Consider the following 19043-nt stretch of genomic DNA (forward strand, 5'->3'; position numbering starts at 1 on the left):
ATTTTGTATCTTTTCTTTCCTCTGTAACCTCCTAATTTTACAACAGAGCTAGACAACCTGGCTAGGATAATATTACATGACTGCACTTCCAGGGTTTACACCTGAAAACCTTCTGCAGCCATGCCACAAAACCAATTCCTGTGATTCATCCAGTCAAAGTACAGCAAGCAATAAATTACAACAGTAAGAAGTGAAAAAGAAAAATTACAGAATTGTTATGTCTGTTGAGAAGAGAGAAACCCAGCCTCCTCACCATATTTTTCTCCCTATTTTTTTCTTGCTGCTTCAGCTGCACTGTGAGCAAGACAGAAAGAGCCTTTCATCTGCCAACATTCATCACCACTTAGAATCACCCAGCTTCCGTTTTCTGGCTGACCACACAGAGAAATTTGCTAAGTTTGTTTACATTTTGTTACGCAAGTGTTCACACCCCCACACTGAACTGCAGACACTTGGCTGGGAAACCCTGAGCACACATTAAATGCAGATGCCTGTCCATAATCCTGGCAAAGGTCCTGAAGCTTTGAGGGACACACCTCCACACAGAAAAGGGGAAATACCGATGGAGAGGGAGAAGCAGCAATTCTCAAAGTGAGAAAGAGATATTAAAAGTAAATATTTCATTAAGGTCACAGATTCCCACCTTCTCCTCAAATTCCCTGCTTTATATTTTGTCTCAATGCTTAAAACCGGATTAAAGCACAGCAACTCTCACGTTCAGTCATGCCTTATGTGCTCCCATTTGTGTGTCCTTATTAATGACAACTGCTAACTCAAAGACACACATCCATGTTTGTACCTGCACATGAAATAATCCTGTAATGAAAGGATAATCCAAAATTTTACTAGTTTATAAGATAAATTAAGGTTGGGTGTGTTTCTGTAACATCTATAGCAAAGAGTCAATCAGACATGAGGCGTCCTTCAGCAGCAAGATGCAAAAAATGTAACAGAAGTGCAAAGATGAGGTATAAAAAACACAGAGTTTGACTCTTCTTGCTCTGGGACTACTGCTTGCTCAGGATTCTAAGCACCCTGCTTTCAGAATACAAATTCAAGTTTTTCTTATCTGCCTTTCAGAAGAAAATGAAACACACCTTATTTTTGCAGGACCATAAAACACATGTACTTGCACTTCTGCCCACGCCCAACAACACCTGTACAGAACATTGAATACAAAATCTCAACTTGCCAAACCGGTTATGAACAACTGTAAGTCTTCTTTTTTTATACTGTAAATATCATTTTACTGAATACTTTACACATGTTCTGTGTGAGGTATGCATCATTCACTATCCTTTTGTAATAAATTCAAATATGCAGAATTGACCATGCTATAAATTTATGTTTGGAGATGCTGAAGAATAAACAGACCCATATGGGCAAGGATTTGATTCAAGACTTGCACACAAAAACTGAGGCCACAATAAAACACATTATTATAAACACCTGCTCACACACAGAGGCATATCAATTTAGATATACTTTTAGCAATTACAAAGTTCAAGTATAACTTTAAAAAAAATCAGACTAAAAAACAGGTAATCAAACCAACAATTTTAGTATGAGACTATCCATTCAGAGGAATTGTTCAGCCATCCTTTAAACAGAGTCAGCTGTGAGCAGCCACAGACTGAAGCCATGGCATCAGCTGATGGTGTGCGCTGAATTTCTGAGGAGAAAAAGATGTTCCACTTCCCCTTCAACTGCCTACTTCCACCTGCACTGTGCCAGGATCCAACAGGATGCATTTCAAACCGACTGAAATGGTCTGGAAATGAAAAACAACAATTTTTTCACTGGTTCACAGTGCAGTTGCACAAATGTGTGCAAAAGGAAGGCAGCTGAAGGGGACGTGTTTGTGGCAGTGGCAGTGGCAGCACCCTGTTTGCTCCAACCCTGCCAAATCCACAGGGTGCTGGCTCTGCTCCCTGGTCCTCCAAAACCCCAGGCTTTGCCCACAGAACGAGAAATTCCACATTCCTTCCTCTGCCACAGTGAACTCAGGGCTTGCTCAGAGAGGGCACAACTCTGAGGGTTCACTGGATACATACACACAGAGAACTGAAGGTTAAGGAGGGGTCCAGAGCATGTGTAAGAGCAGTGACACACTAGGGAGACTTCAGGAAGGACAAATGAGATGTGGTTATAGCAGGCAATTGGGAAAGATCTGTTAATTTGCAAGAAATTTAGGACTTGAAAACTGAAGTGACTCAGCAACCTTATTTCTTTTGAAAGAAGTCTACTGTCAAAAATGCAAATGACTTGTTTAATCCAGCAGGAGAAAAACATTAATAATGCAACAGACATTAAGAGAAAACATTAATTATGTTGCACATGCAAATGCAGGCCACTGTTTCAAAGGGATTTGTGTTTACCAGCCTTACAGTGCTGAAGCATGCCTCTGCTACTCTATTTTTGGCTCATTTACCACATTCTTCTGAGAGTTGTTTTAAATTTCAAGTAGGGAAAGACCATAGCTGTCTGGGTTAGACCATATGGAGAACCACAGCAGTAATGAACATGACACAAATGAGTTTGCCCACAAACACAACAGGGAGGAGAAACCAGATGCTGGCAGATGCCTCCATTTGTGAGTAATGATGATGGTGCACAAATGGAAAATTTGTCTAATTGCCATTCAGCTCTTAGATGTACGTGTGCATGGAGGAAAAAGGTTTTAAATCGCTGAGTGAAATGTAATGGCAAATGCAGAGATGGGGATGCAGGCCAGAATGAACAAGAGGAAAAGGTTATCACAAAGAAATTTCTCATTTGACAAATGGAAAAAAAAATATCTCTCTGAAGGTAACCAGACCTCAGCTCTGACTGTGCCAACATGCTGTAGGTGCCCAAAAGGTGCCTGGCAGGGCCTCCAGCAAGGCCATTTACCTGCAGAGCTGGCTCTGGCTGCAACAGAGCACCCACAGGGACCCTTCCCACCCTCACCCCTCCATGCACCCCCTTTCTGGCATTTACACAAGGTTCAGGCAGCCCCAGCCTTTTCCACCACACAAGTCCCTGCTGGCCTGCTCTGGCATCCAGCTTTTGTCGGTTCTGCTGTTATGGCTGTGGAAAATGGAAGAGGTGGTGGGGAGAAGCATTAATCATTTGTTTGAACAGCGCAGGTAACTCCTGTTAGGCAACGTGAGGACGATGACTCTCCTGACGAGCAAAGGACAGGACTGATGACACAGTGCCGACACTGAGGAAGCCCCAGCCATAAAACAAGACAGAACAAGCGTGAAGGGCAAAGGCAGGGGAGCTGTCAGACAGAGAAGTACAGGAGATTAACGAGAAGATGCGATTGTATGTACAGAGAAAGCTGAGGCTCATCCTGGCTTGGCTGAGTACGTGAAAAATCATCAGCAGGTAAATGACCCTGCAGTTACACTGGGGGGAGCTATACACATGGCACAAAACTGACAGAGCTACAATTTAACGTTGCAATTCATTTTCTTTTTATTGCTGTTGTAAAAACCTCTGGTTGCTTTGAAGAGCACTTTTCCTAGATTTTTTTTTTTTTTTGGCAGAGGAAACTAAGCTACGATAAGAAATATGGGTGAAGTTACTCAGTATCAAAGTGTTAAAAATTAAATTCCATATGAAGCCATTCCATGGCATAAATTTATGTTTGGTGATGCTGAAGAATAAATAGACTCATATGTTAAAAATTAAATTCCATGGCTTCATACATGTGCCATGCAAGCACGATTTCCTCCTGAAATTCTTACCCTAGTTTCAGATGGCTTCATAATTTGTGGTGTTTTTGGTGCATCCACAGAAGGAGACTGCTTCTAAGAGAAAAAAAAACACCAAAATTTACTTTTGTAATAAATACTTGTATCAAGTGAGCATAAGGAGTCTGAATTCACTTGTTATCCAGATGAAAATTAAAAATAAATTATTTCTGAAAATTAGAGTTATTATTTGAGATCTTTTGCCTGGACTGTACTTCTACAATACATACATGTAGAACTTTGCTGATGCCCACAGACCTTCTTTAAACTTATTTTTTCTCCTCTGACATGCACTGACCGCAAATTTTCCATCAAGCACCAAGGCAAACTCAAATCCTGTTCTGACATTGAAGCACATATACTTACTTTGCAAGATTCACCCACGCTTCTTTTAAATTTTTTTAAACAAAAATTGTGCCTTAGGATTTACTGGTTTGTTACAGAAAACATTTAATACATTTAAAGTATCAAACTCAGATATGTCAAGACAAAAAGGAGTAGTCAATATATGAGCAGCACACATCCTCCTCAGTATTCCTATAAATCATCTGACCTTTTTGGAACCCCACAAAGGATATGGTCTGTTCTCCTGGCTTCAGGGATGTCAGTCCAAAACCACCACGGTGTGCTGCTGTGGCTGTATCAAACTTCAAAGCCCAGAACATTCCAGCTGTCTCATCAATACTTTATAAAGAAGTAACACAACTCCTCTATTCCAGCTCCATGCTCCTCTGCTTAAAGGTGTATTTTGTATTTTTGCATGTGCTCAAAGCTGTATTCTATGATTCTGTGATTTGTCATCTCTGTCACATTTAAATTACAGCACAATTTATCAATTTTTTTTTACTTTTTCTCTTTTCTATCCATTTTTTTACATTGTCTCTGTTTACCATGCTACCTGAAGTATGAAAACACACACACAGAGTTTGAATGAACAGAAGCCATATTACTACTCCAGACCCCAGGGTGGCTTCTCACTTCCACACGGAAAAAAATTTCATTCCCCCAACTTTTTGCAGCACAAGGATTTCTCAGCAATAAGAGAAAAGCTGTACAGAATTTAAAATGCACACTATGATGACAACAGCATGGTCTCCCCACCAGCTTAGCTGGTGTCTCACACACCTCAGTGAGAGGTTTGATTGTTCCAAAGATTTATTATGGAGAATCTGCAGATGTCACACTGCAGAGAAGTAAACAAATTATTGCTGCTTCCATATGCCTACAGACTGACTACTTAATAGATGGGAGCTTTTGCATGGGTGGAAATACACATAGGAATGTAAAGAGCCTCCTAAATTACAGCAGAAAAATTAAGTTTTTAATAACCTTTTAACCTATTTCCACTACCACCATCAGGTATTTTTTCTTCATTTGCTCTTTAACAGTCTTCCTCTCCTTTCCTTTCCTCAGCAAGAAATTAATGTGAATTCCTTCTGCATGACTAACAAGCAGATATCTGTTCTACACCTTATTAGTCACCATAGTCCCTGTCTGTTTAATAATGAAAACATTTATCTGAGCCCCCCTCCCTTCCAGCCCTCAGAAAACTCCTACCAAGACACTGCCTTAAAATGCACTGAAAAATTCTTTTTTCCCATGTCCCATCACAGCAGCACCACCACAACCTGCAGGGATGAGTGAAAACCTCCCAAAATCCCAGCTGCTTCTTCCTGCCCTGTCCAGCTGGAGGGCAATGACCAGCAGAAGCAGAGAGGTGAAGAAGGGAGGAAGAGGAGCAGCCTGGAAATAGAAAACAGCTCAATGCACAGCTGCTGACCGGGTCTGTGGAGGACACCAAGCCACCCTCCCTGGGGACAATCAGGGGAACAAAGCCCTGAGGAGCCAGAGGAAAGCAGGACAGGGGGGAAGAGAGAACAGGACAGGTGGGAAGAGAGAACAGGACAGGGGGGAAGAGAGAACAGGACAGGGGGGAAGAGCACAGGGACCACCACAGAGCACCTTGCTTCACTTCCCCCACTTCCCCCTCAAATCCCACAATAAAGACCCACAATTTCCCACTCTCTCCCCAAAAAGAGCACTCCAAGGAAGAAGCAGGATCCTTGTTCTGCCAGCCCTTCACCCAGCAGGGTCAGCAGCCAGACTGATAACACCAAGAGCTCCAAGCCCTCTGTCTGGTGTGGCCACCACTGTGCCACCTTGTCACCACCAGCCTGGCTCTGGGATCAAACTCTTACCCCATGCTTTCTGGTGCTCCCGTCCCCAGGACCCTGCTCTGCCGCCAGCTGTGCCCAGATGTTTCTGCCACAGCTGCCCAGAGGGACTGCAGGAGGCGTGAAGCAACACCAGGACGTGTGTCAGGCGTGGAGGTAAATAGTGAAGTGCTGCCTGGCAACCTGGCAACAAAACCCTCCTGAGGCAGGAGGAGGTTTTTGTTGTGTGGCTGTGGCACACCCTGCTCTCACCCCGGCATGCTCAGCCCCTCACAGCAAGGCTGAGGTGTCAAACAGTGAGGGTTTAACCAGACCAGGAGGCAGAGAGTGTCAGGAGATGCTGCAAAGGGAGAGCAGGGTGTCCTCTGAGCTGTCAGAGGAGGGGAGAACCAGCACAATCAGTGCTGCTTCCTCTCTTCCTGCAGCTGCACTCCCCGTGGGTCATGCCTGAAACCGGGCATGGGTTCTGGAGTCTCGGGTTGCTGTTGATATTTGCTGCCCCAGGATGTGCAGGATGTCTCTGCTTTGGCCCGCGCAGCTGAAGAACAAGTCTGGACTCTTCACTTTTCGATCTTGAGGTTGTTCATTAATTCTTATCTATAAAATTTTCTTTCTGTCCAGCTGAGATCTGCTCAGCAGGGCAGCCACGAGCACTCTGACCGCCCCCGAGGCAGTGTTGTCTTTTTATACTACAAACATATTTACTCTTAATTCCCAATACCTATCACCTGTGTTAGACAGTGCACTTCTATTCTAAACCAATCCCAAATTGCCACCATCACAGCAGAAGATGGAGGCTGTGTAACGTAGGTGGTAGGTATTGGGAAGTTATGGTAAATAATGTACATGTAGTTTTTAGTATAAAAAGAGAACACTGTCCTGATGGTGTCAGTGTGCCTGAACCCGACCTGCTGGACAGACCTTAGCGGGTCAGACAGAAAATGTATTAGATAAGAGAAAATAAACAACCTTGAGAACCAGAGCCAAGGAATCCTGTCTTCTTCTTCAGTCTCGGGGCTGGGAAAAAGAGACTTTCTAACACTTCAGGGTCATCTTGACACCAGAGAGGTGACACTCATCACTCTTGTGTTGGCTGGGAGGGAAATCCACAGCACAGCATCCAGGACCACTGATGGCGCACCAGGAGCTGCTCCCTGCCTACAACCACCAAGATCACCAAAGCAGGGACTCAACATACAGGGAAGAGGTTATAGGACAGCACTGACTGGGAAAAGACTGATCCCTGTTAATTACTCCACCCTGTCAGCAGAGATGCTGGGTGAGCTGCAGTGCGGGGTAATATCGGTCTTTGCACAGGAGCTGACCAAAGGACCTCAGGTGCTCCTGGGTTAGAGGATGGCTTTCCAAAACGGACTAATGAAGAGATCTGGGATCTAATTTGATGGAATTAAGAGAAGGAATACCCTTGGAAACTCATTTGTCAAGTTACCAGGGCTGTATTCGTGCTGGTTGAAAGAGAACTGTCACAGAAGCCAAGCAGGATTAGCAAAACAAAACAGTCAAAAACTGGTTATCTGATCTCACTGTGAATATTACAGAAATCTGCATGAAAAATGGAAAGTGTAACAGGAGAAGAGGAAAATAATGGTGACAACATCAAAATTAAAAATTTGAACAGCTCAGAGAACTGGATGCAGATGCCCTCTGGAAAAATAAAACAACAGGTAAATAAATCCATGAGTGCTCTCAGTTTCACAGACCTAAAAATCATTGAAACTACCCCAAGTGCAGTGAGAGCCAACATCAATTAAAATTATAAATTCTGGAAATTTGTGAGATTCATCAGGCTGGGGAAGGTCATTGCCCAACCTCAGAAAAGAGCACAATGCACTAGGTGGAGCTTTTCAAACCAAAAGAGGAGCTGCAAACATTTAGCAAGCAACCCATACAGAAATGCTGAGATGGCAACAAGAAGATGAATAAGAATAAACAAGAATAAAGCAACAAACCTCCAGAGGAGGACACACTGTCAGTGCAACTTTTCACGTTACTTGAGGTGACATTTTCTCGAATAAAATGGAGAAATTGGTCTGTAACACTGGGTTACAATCTTGCTTTCAGACAGCTGAATAAAGCAGTGCTCCTGATCTCTGACACTGGTGGTAGCAGCAACACAAAAATCCAAAACAACACCAAACCCTTCTAGACAGGCAGCAATACTGACAAAAACATGCAAAGGCCATAATGTCACAGACTGAGATTCTCCTACCAAAAACAAACAAGGGAATAGGAATCTGGGGAAAAGCCATCTGTTGCTGTGACAACATAAATATGAATGTAAAATATAACTCCCAACCTCTTTGGCTTAAGCTTCTCTAGGTCAAGTACTAGCACAATTGTCGCCATCACACTGCAGCAGAGAAGAATATTGAAAGATACGAGGATAGGTTTAGGGGGGAAAATTGAGAAAAAATATGTATGAGGGAATTAGTGGCAGGAAAAGGTGAGTCAGGACCTGATGCTTTGTACTCTGGTCAGGGTCCCAAGAAAATGGGAAACAAAGAAGTGATTTAGCCTTTAATAAAGCATCTTTCAGGTCTGTGCTCAGACATCTCCCTTCTGGAGAGAAGAGTCACTCTGAGGCAAAGTACCTGGATAAATCAGGGACCTCCAGCTCCAGCAGCTTTTGAGCTTCTATAAACATTTTTGGAGTGATCCAGCTGAACTCATTCTAGAACAGAGGACTGAAGAGCTTCCCAAGTTCTCTCGTGGGATCACACCCTTTTGGTGTGACTGAGCTGGGGCTGCTCCTCTGGCTTGGAGCCCACAACACCTTTGTTTCACAACTACCAACTCTCAGGGTGTGTAATGCAAGGCAAAACCTCACCTACCTGCCTGTGAGCGGCTGCTTCTCTCCATGAATGGCCCTAATGCCGAGCTTTAATTAATGGCGCTTGCAAGATGTGGGCAGCAAAAGCTCTTCAGAGGACCATTGTGAAAAATAATGGGTTATTTCGCTGAGGTGTGAAATACCACTTGAGCTGTAAAGAGGTTAAACCTCTCACTTGCTTTGATGGTGTGTGGCAAGGGCTGTGCAGCCCTCCCATCCCTGGACATACACAAAAAAGGCAGAAGGTGGGACAGGGATAGCACTAAGGGGGTGTGTGTGCACATGGACAAATAAATACATAAATATATAAACATGTGTATTTAAAGCTACACATCATGTCAGACGTGCAGTCACTTAAAATGAGAAAAAATCCTAAGCATTACCTCTTTATATATCTTTTATTGCTACATTATCTATAATAGCTGAGTTAAAATATTACAACTTTGAGTGCTCCTGTGTCATTTTCCATCCCAAGTAATTTTGGAACTATTCTACTGTTTTGCAACCGCTGCTCTTACATGCAGCTCTGCTATTATATTTCTAAGAAAAACAACAGCTTTTCAAGAGAAAGATAAAAAATACCCACAACAACCAAGAAAACAGTATTCTCAAGATTTCAAGCTCTCAGTAAATTTTGTGGAGGCTTAATACTAAGAACCCGGTGAAATGGAAGAGCAGGATGCAGGTTTCTAGTTTGTACCTGTGTATTACTCAGACACTGTTTAGTTGTCTGTTGAGATGCTTCCTTGTATTTTGTCATTCAGAAATCCAGCTGGTGTGAATATAACCGAAAAATATCTACAATCTATTACTACCATTACAGTTCAAATTTCTGCAGCTATTATCATGAAAAAGAATAACCCTAAAATTTCATTATTCTGCCATTTTCTTACCACGCAGAACAAGCATTTGCAACAATTATTAATCTATACCCAGAAGCAAGAACAACCACCATTTAGAGATGGTAAAAGACACAGAGGAAATACAGCCATTTCCTCATGAAACAAAAACATGACAATTTTTTAAAGGAACTGGTTTGAACCAGGAGACTGAGGTGCTGATTAGCTTGTAAAGACTCTTATATGGCCTCAAGTGCTGCTAAATTTATTGATGCTCATGTAACATTGAGCCAGACAACTTCCATTACACAGATTCACTGATTTCTTTTACTTTGAATATTAGAATAAAATTTCTGCCATTCTGGTACGGAGATGAAACTCTTCAATACAGCACTACTGAATTTTATGCATGAGCTAAAGGTGGTTAACCACACTACTCAAATTTAATGCAACAGGTTTTTAAGCAGTGTTTTTAGAGGCAACCTACTTGCATTTGAATTTGGTCACACTAAATGAAATGTTAACATGCAAATCAGTGAGTAAGACCAGTATTACATTTACCACAGTGTAAAACAAGGCTTCACACCTCCTAGAAACTGCCAAACCACCTTTAGCTGAGATGTCTGTTTTCAGATGTCTGGATTGCAGCAACCTAATTCAAGGCTTAATACTGGCATGTTTGTTTTTCTTTATTTTAGCAACTGTTAAGACTCTGAAACAGCTTTGTGCAGGAACAAAACACAACTGAGGCCAGCGAATGAAAATTCACTTAAAGTAATTTTTGTACTATTTCACTCTAACTTCCAATGCCTCAGTTTATGCTCATTTTTATGCAGAAAGTTAGGATTGTCAAAAAAATTTCTAAGTATCGCAAGAAGAGCTATGCCTGTTTGCTTCTTTGGAAGCAGAGGGAAAGAGTTTGCTAGCTCATCACAGGTCATGCACAATATTTATACAGCAAGAACTTTACATACTCACAGTTCAATTTGTGGCCATGAGGAATTATTTAGACTCCTGCATGCAGCTTGGCTTAAAGACTTTACTATACACAAAGGCAATTTCTATTTAATGTCCTTCCATGATATTGGAAGTGATCTGGAAATAAAGTCAGTTTATCCAAGCAGGGTCACAGACTTCATCCACTGCCTTCACATTCTGTGCGTCTGCAAACAGACCACTTCAGTATCTCATTATTAATCAGTATCTCATAAATTAATCAACAATCAGCTTTAAGCTCCTCATTCTTATTTCTCCTTAAAACGTGCTCTTCAATTACCTCCTCCTGGAAACTTCCTGTTTCTGTGACAATAAACTACAAGCTGGCACGCACTGAAATTTCACTTTCACTCAGTCATATTCAGATATTAGAAGCAGTGCCCCAGTCCTGTCAAGCCTCTTCTCAGGTTCCCACTCTGCACAAGAGAGGATTTACAGTAACGTCTGAGCTGGTCACTGCAGAAGAGCTCCCCTGCTTTTGTGTTCAGCTCAAAAATCCTCTTTTCAGTTTCGCCTCACGTGAGCATTTAGCTGCAACTTCTCCAGCCAACAGTTCCCATTCTCTGCATGCTGTTTCAGACACCAGGAACATTCCACGGTTGTCTGCAGCAGCAAGCTGCGGGCTGACAAACAAACACCAGGAAAACAGGAGATTAGGTGCCAGCCACATGCCACGCTGAGCTCAGCTGGGATTTGTGTCACTTGGTCTGCAGTGTCACGCCACACTCTGCTCTGCAGGGCTGGGATGCAAAGGGGAGCCACAAACACAAACAGGGAGCCACAAACAGAAGCAGTGTTCCCTAAATGGGGAGTTGGAAAAGACACTGAAGTTACGTAAAACACAACTTCATCTTGAGGCTGAAAGTCTCTGAGGTTATGAACTCGATTATTTCCACTGCAGCAATCAAGCCAGGCAATACCCAATGTGAGAGCAGCCCTCAGAACAGGAAATTTGGTTTTCAGTCCCAGAATGGGGAGAAAATGGAAAGGAAAAATTATTTGTGAATGGCTGTATGGACTGACACACACGTGGCTACCAAAATGAATGGAGAACACAGGAGAATAAATAAAAAACACCAAGTCAGGGAATCCTAATAGAGCTTGGCTGTTAAAACATCATCTAAGGGCAACATTGCATAACCAGGGGTGGTGGTGGGTCACTGGGCTTTGTTTTTAGATAATTTTAGAAAATTTCAACATTGTTTTGTTATTTCCACTTAAAAAGAGGCAGATTGGGGCACTTCTTGCTTCAACTTAAAATCACTTCAACTTAAAATCACTTCAGAAGGGTCTTCAGCATGCTCTGGAGGAATAACTGCATTATGGTTCAGTTAAAAAATAGGAAATCTCCACTTTGTTGAGGTTTTATCCTGCCTCACAGGGATCTTCCCTCCTGGGGATCAAAAATGTTCATTTTCTAGGTGGTTCCAGCATTTGTGCTGAGCATGGCATAAAGGCAGGCACAGACCTGACTTCTTCCATTAAGCCAGCAGGGTTTCTGAGCCTTAAGGAGCTCCCAAAGAGTGCTGAAAGCTGCCACCCTCCTGCCTCCATGCCAGCTTCTCCCTTTGGCAGAAGAGACTCTGGACAAAGCCCCAAAGTTTTAATGAGCACAGGCATCCTCCTCTCAGGGAACCAAAGGGCAGAAATGGTGACAGGGGAGAGGCTGGAGAGCAGCTCGGTGATAAAAAAGCTCCTTTGCTTTCTGGAGATAGAGGTTTCCTCTCTACCCTCACTCCCAGTCCTCCAAGGGGCACCAGGGCAGCACAGCCTTGCCCAGAATTCAAACTGGGAGTGTCCCCCTAATGTGCAAAGCTCTACAAACAGAGCCATGAAGAAAAACCGGTCATGGAACTCATTTCTGCAACTCCAAGATCAGAAACAGAATTTTCTGCAAGCTCTACATACCCCACGTATCTAACCACTCAAAGGAAACAAAAAAAAACCCCAAAACACAAAAAACCCAAAGCCCCAAACCAAAAAAAGCACTCAAGAAAGCACTGTAATATAAAAGACTGAGTATAACAATTGTTAGTCTAGAAAAGAGAATGTCTAGTGCAGAAACACCAAAGTAGCTATTATAAATTGTACTTTTAGATATAAATCTAAAAAAGAAAAAAATAAATACAACATTGAGGAAACTAGTTACCAAAAAAAAAAAGATCAAGAACTCAGCAGAGGTGTCTGCAACGTTTAAAAATTCTGGGCTATTTCATGCACTACTTTAACTATCTCCAAAAGAGAAACAACATTACCAGCAATAATCAAACAGTAGCATTACTTAAGTAATGCCTACCTATCTAATTTTCACTATTCCAGAAACAATACCATTCATTGAAAAGTATTTTTTTTAGTATATTTTAGTATACTTTTAGTATACTTTAGATACGCTAAAACATATCTAAAACATATATTTTTAAGTGCAATAAACGACTGATACCTGAGCACAGTTCAAACAAGAAGTTGCTCTTGCAGATCACCACACCCTGACTATGCAATACTCTGCACAGGCTTATAGGCTCTGCATTAGTAGAGTCTATAAAAATAAATGCCAAAAAAAAAAAAATCACACAGGTTTTGGAAGCCAGAACAGCGTGGGCTGTGAGCAAGGAAAAAACCACAACCCCGCCCCAAAACAGAAATGTAAATACAGAACAACTTAGACACCGCTTTCAAAGCTTGCTCTTCCTTGTCCCTCTCTTCCCCAAAACACCGCGTCATGTGGCGAATGAGAAGGCTGTTTCCAGTATATTCAAGTAAATAAATTCAAAAGCTCACTAACTACACGCTGCTCTGGAATGCCTCAAGCCTGCTGACAGGGCAGGCACGGCCAGAAAACCCTGAGCTGGCAGCTGGCGTTATCTCAGCCCGCAGAATTCCCAGAAGAGGGGGAGAAAGGGCAGAAAACAACCAAAAAAAAAAAAAAAGAAAAAAAAAAACTGCAGCACAGACAGAACAAACCTCATGCAGGAGAGTGGAGGAGCAGGAACAGCCGACTCACTCGGTGGACGTGCGGCTCCTGCTGAGCTGCATGCAGGGACACAGGCTGCTCCTCGCTGGGGCTGTGGCTTCCGGGAGCTGCCGGCCAAGCCAAGCCCTTGGCAAGGCCCAGGGCTGAGCTGAGCCACACAATCCCCACCCAGCAGCGCGGGGAGGGCGCCCAGACCTGCAGGTTTGGGCTCCCACGCTGAGCAGAGCAGAGCAAACCCCTCCTGACCAGGGTGCCCCAGCAGGGACAGCTGTCACTGAGCTGTCACCACGCAGCAAAAGCACAGGTGAGGCTGAATTCAGCATCCAAAATGCAGAATTTGCCTCCCACCTTTTGGTTTTTGAGGAACCTGCTCATTTCCCCTTAGCCCCATTACAAGTTTCTAAATTTGGACTGATTACCCAGGCTCTCTGAGTACATGGATGTTACTAATTGAAAGTAATTGAGATGGGTTTGGCCACTTAAGGCCTAAACCTGACTGAGTAGGGTTATTTTTAAGCATAACAAACACAAATGATCTCTACTAGTTTAGAAATTAGCAAATACTTCTTGAAATACTAATAGTGATCTGCTCTTGAGTTTCTTTCTGCCATATAATCAAATTTTCAATACCTTTGGTATTATGGGAGAGGTTCTTTTTTGGTTTTTTTAAAAAGAAAAAGCCCTGTGCCACTAACAAAACCTTCAGCCACTTTTTCATAATAGCCTCTGTATTGCCCTTTATCTTAAGCAAATAATAAGAAATAAGTCAGCCCTGGAAGGGAATTAGAAAGGGACAAACATCTGCAGACTGATGAAGAAAATATCCCATTTCTGAGTGAAGCAGAGAATTTTTTCTTTGTGAAAGGGTTTGTGCTACTTTGACCACTGCTCAGCTCTACAAGTTGCAAATCCTGTATCATTACACAAAGCCAGGCACCTTTTGTACTCCAGCAGCTTCCAATTCTTAATATTTAGGCCTATTTTTAGCATGCCTCTGCCACCAAGAGAGCCAGCACTGTTCTCCACACTGGCACAGCCCTCCTGATTTTCACGTGCTGCCAACATCTCTGAGAGCAACTCCCAGGAAGAGCCCCATGGTTTGCCACAGCCCTGCTGCAGAACACCTATAAACTGTGATTCTGTGTCATGACACACACCCACCCCGGAGAGAACATGGAAACTAACGCCTCAGGCAGCCTTAATTGCTGTTTTTCTGAATAATCTCTGATTTTAGAGGTAGCCTTTCCAACCTTCACAATATGACTGGGAATGTAAGAACAAATTTATGTATTTCTGTGGACATTCCCAAACAATCCTGTGACTTCAGATGCCTCCTTCTCAAAAATTTCTTCCTTTAAAATAAGGTGCCTCTGCAAAGCTCACAAAATAAAAATCTGGTGGCAGTTAATAAGGTGTAAAAACACTGACAATAGGTGTCACTTTTGATGATAAACTAGATAAATTTGCCTGCTGCAAAAATAGTAGGGATTTCACTCAAAGATACTTATCAACTTCTCTTCTTTTTCCTTGTTTTCTCGTTTGTTGCATGAGAAAGCAGAAAGAATTCCCCTTTAAAACAATGTTAATTTGGGTGCCAGCTAAAAGTAATTAACCTTAAATTTCTTAAATCATTAAGGTCATGAAGCTTCCTCTGAAAACTGGAAATAACAATAACTATTACTGCGTTTCCACCACTGTTGTTGAGCTTTCCCAGCACTGCTTCAATAGGCCATGGAAGTAATACAGATTCTCACTTCTCCAAGCTATAGCAGCCAGCCAGAAAAAGAAAATAATTACTCATTAGGAGCAATGCAAAAAAATCTGCTACATAAAAAGCAGCAAAACTCCATCTGTTATCAGCAGAAATACCATGTAAGAACACAAAGATCCAGGAAGGGTGGCTGGATCCAGCTGTGTTCAAGTATTAGTGCCTTCTATTAATAGGCACGATTGAACACTGAGGTGGAAATTGGCTTTCCTGGTGGCTGTGGAACTGGCAAAATCCTCATTAAAGGTTGTGAAAGGGAACACAGCAGTGCTGGCAGGAGAGGGAGGAGGTGAGTTCAGTTTTTCCTCCCCACTGCTGCCTGCCAATGAGGGCAGCCACGACCTGGTTTGTGCACCTTGGCAGCCAGGGTGAGCACGGAAGAGGCTGCTCTTAGGCAACCCAGTGAACATTCCTGATGATGACAGCCTTACCTGAGCCTCCCTTTCCACTCCATTTACCTGCCAAGCCAGGAGATCACTGAAAACCCACCCTGGTGCAAACCAGCAGCGGAACAGCGCTCCCCCATCAAAGAGGAAAGAAAGGCTTCACACAGAAACAGAGGGGTCAGAACACCTGCCTCCGTGCAGCCTCTCTGAATTGTCCATTTGGGTTTGAGTCACACAAAATCTGGGCACGTCCAGGTTGCTGACTGAGCCTCTGAGTGGCCTTGGTGCAGGGGAGGAGGCAGGAGGGGCAGCGCTTCTTGCACCACAGGGACACTTGGGCAGACAATTAACACCCCTGTGAGAACACAGGGAGCAGAGGCAGTGACTAAACACTGCCTGCAATTCCAGGAACTCCAGAGTGACACAACAGAGAGCAAAGCCACAGAGAACTGCATTCCTGATGGACAGTGTATGAAAACAAAGCTAGGCAGCTGAGTGCCCTCCCTTGGACAATCACACACAGTGACAATCCTTCCCCACACACGAGCTCCTGCAGCTGAAAGCCAGAAACCCCAGAAGAAACAAGCTGTGAAAAATGCATGTATTTTATGATTGGCTTTTCACAAATATTAAAATTATTATTATATGTGTTGTGTTAGAAAGCAATGCTGTATTAATTTTTTTAAGTACTGTGTGAAATATAGTTTTAGGTTATAAATTTTGTTAAAATAGAAATTATGCTATGTAAGATGCTTTGTTTAAAAGAAAGGACTTGCAGCGAGATAGGAGCCACAGGGCACCTAAATCTTTCAGAGAAAGAGAATTTATGGCCTTCTTATCACAAGAAACAAACTTCTTCCCACCTTGGAGGCGCTGTTAGGATTAGAGGGAAGAACTGACCAGAGAGAATCCTGTGTTTGAACGGAATTTATGCATCACGTATGAAGTGTATGAATATGCAACAGGCTGCTTTCTTAAGGGTTAATCCTCTGTTAATATGGGTCCTTTTTCTGGGTCATGATGCCCAGGAAAAGGTACCCATCCGTAACTCTTTGCTTTTATTGTCTCATATTGTCCTAATTCAATTTGTCCAAATTGTTATTACTCTAATTGTGTTGCTATTTTTTTAACCATTTTATTACTTTTAAACTTTTAAAATTTTTAAAAACAAGTGATTGGCGTTTTTCACACAAGCCATCAGCTATTATGACTTTCCAGCTGAAGGAAAAATTACTCAATCTGTTGTGTAGGCAGCAAACCCCCTCTTGGCTCTTCAGTTTTATTTCACCATAAGGCAGGAATTGGTTAAAAGAATAAAAAGCATGAGCTGGAGCAACTTAACAATCCCACCTCCCTTGCCTCTGGTAAGGATTTAGAAATTTATCTGGGATAAATAATGACAAGTAAGTATTACTAACCAGCAGAATTATTAAAGCTACATCAGGGAGAAAAAAATAATGAAAGAAACAGTGGTCTGAAACCGTCCAAAAACTGGTGGAGTATTTCTAACTGCACTAAAAGATTCAATCTGGTTTCACAGGAAAGCAGAAAGTGCTGCCTTGACTTTTCAAGAAATACTTCCCTTCCTGTAAAATTCCTGTTTTAAAAAAAAACCCAAACCCTGCAAAATTATTGTTTTCAATAGACATTTTTAGAGACAAACTTAAATGCAGAAAAGAAAACAGCCAGACAAATGGCTTGAAAAAAGGTACAGGTGGCACAAACTACAGTAAATCTCTGAGTTTTGCTCTATTTTAAGTAACACTAGAGGATCACAGGAGATTGTTGAGAGTAAGAGTTACAATTAACAGAAGATTTAGCCTAAGTGAAAACAGGTGGAAATGGCTGAACTGAAAAGGGTGAACTTGAATTAGCTGCTGATTAAAAGTCAATATTAGATAGTATGAGGTGAGTATTTTTGTAGTACAAAATCTTTACAGTAAGTATGCTGGAATGTCACAGAAAATGAAGAGTACTGCTAAAATACACAATCTATGTTGCCAAAACCTAATACACAGCAATTCTTGGCAATTCCATTGCATTATTTTCATGACACTACCTTCCACTTCCTAGGCTTGATAGCACGTATGAATTGTGCCTTCCACACTTAAAACTTCTTTGTATTTATCATAGAAAGAACACATACTTAAAAAAGAAATAAAAATTAAATGTTTTAGTCAGCAAATTTGATGTAAGAATCCCTGGGACCATGCAGCTGGTGACATCCAGGTTGAGTAGGAGAAGTAAACCTTGGCAAAGTGCAAGGAATAGAAAGAAAAAAAAATTTAAAATGCTGGGCTGTCTTTAGTAATAAATGGGAACACTGAAAGAAAGGGACAACAGAATTTATATCTTTGTCTCCTCCCTCACTGAGTATAAAGGAAAAATAAAGTACTTAGGAAGCATGCAGGTATCTTTAGGTGTATTATGTTACAAAAGCACTGATTGAGAAAGTGAAAAAATCCCATTCAAAAGCAGAAACAACTTCCTTCCAACAACAGGCTCCCTCCAGACACAGAACACTGTGGTGGATCCCCTCTGAGCCAGCTCCACATCTTGGGTGTGAACTGAGGAGCTGGAAAGCCCCTGGCTCACACATGGGAGTGAAGGTGGGTTGAGAAATATGTCAAAAGGTGCTTCTCAAACATAGAATTTCAAGGTAATTAAAGTAGAGAACACAGTACCAGAAGTAAAAAAAGACATTAATATTGTCTGCACTGCTGAGGGGCACCCAGCTGCCTCACTCTTGAATGCTGCCACCAAAATGGGCCCAGTCTGAGCTCTCCTTAGACTCCAGCTGGAGTTAAACTTTACTGTCAAACTTCACTAAGTTCCATCAAAAAATGTTTATTTACCTCAATAAAACACACTGCTGCTTCTCTTTTGAGTGATTTGCATCCCCTGTGACAATTATGCACACAACAGTGGCTACCAGGTGCAGCAAGAGCGTTTTCAACCCCCTCCTTCAACACCCTGCAAGACCTGAGCACCCTGCTTGCCCTCAGAGAATATCACCTGCCCTCCTTGGCCATTCAGCTTTAAAATGCTTTTTGAATGGTCAGCTGGACTGCTCTGGTGGCAATGAAAGCAAAGCCAAGCTGTCAGTTCTTCAAACTCACCAAGTTGAGAACAGAACCCCCCAAAAAATACGAACACCTCAAAGTGAGAAAAGAAACACAGCACCCCCAAAAGTCAAATAATGAAGGTGCCCACTGGCATCAACAGGGCCAGGATTCTTTAAAATAACTGTGAGACTGACAAAGAACATGTGAAAGGGGAGAATTGTTACCATTTATTTCCTCACCATGTCAACACTGG

At 42.3% G+C, this 19043-nt stretch overlaps 1 protein-coding gene across 3 annotated transcripts in view; it reads right to left on the minus strand.

The window, feature by feature from the left end:
• Nucleotides 1-19043, minus strand: part of CAST (calpastatin) — a 50992-nt gene that overhangs the window by 19065 nt on the left and 12884 nt on the right. For 2 of the 3 annotated variants that reach the window (XM_058823230.1, XM_058823232.1), the window contains exon 4: nt 3735-3797. In XM_058823230.1, the coding sequence (XP_058679213.1) occupies nt 3735-3797 (63 nt within the window). Of the gene's footprint in view, nt 1-3734; nt 3798-13561; nt 13657-19043 lie in introns of those variants that run through there. The other variant, XM_058823233.1, reaches the window with a different exon arrangement.

Source organism: Ammospiza caudacuta, chromosome Z (assembly GCF_027887145.1).
Source record: "Ammospiza caudacuta isolate bAmmCau1 chromosome Z, bAmmCau1.pri, whole genome shotgun sequence".
Taxonomy (NCBI): domain Eukaryota; kingdom Metazoa; phylum Chordata; class Aves; order Passeriformes; family Passerellidae; genus Ammospiza; species Ammospiza caudacuta.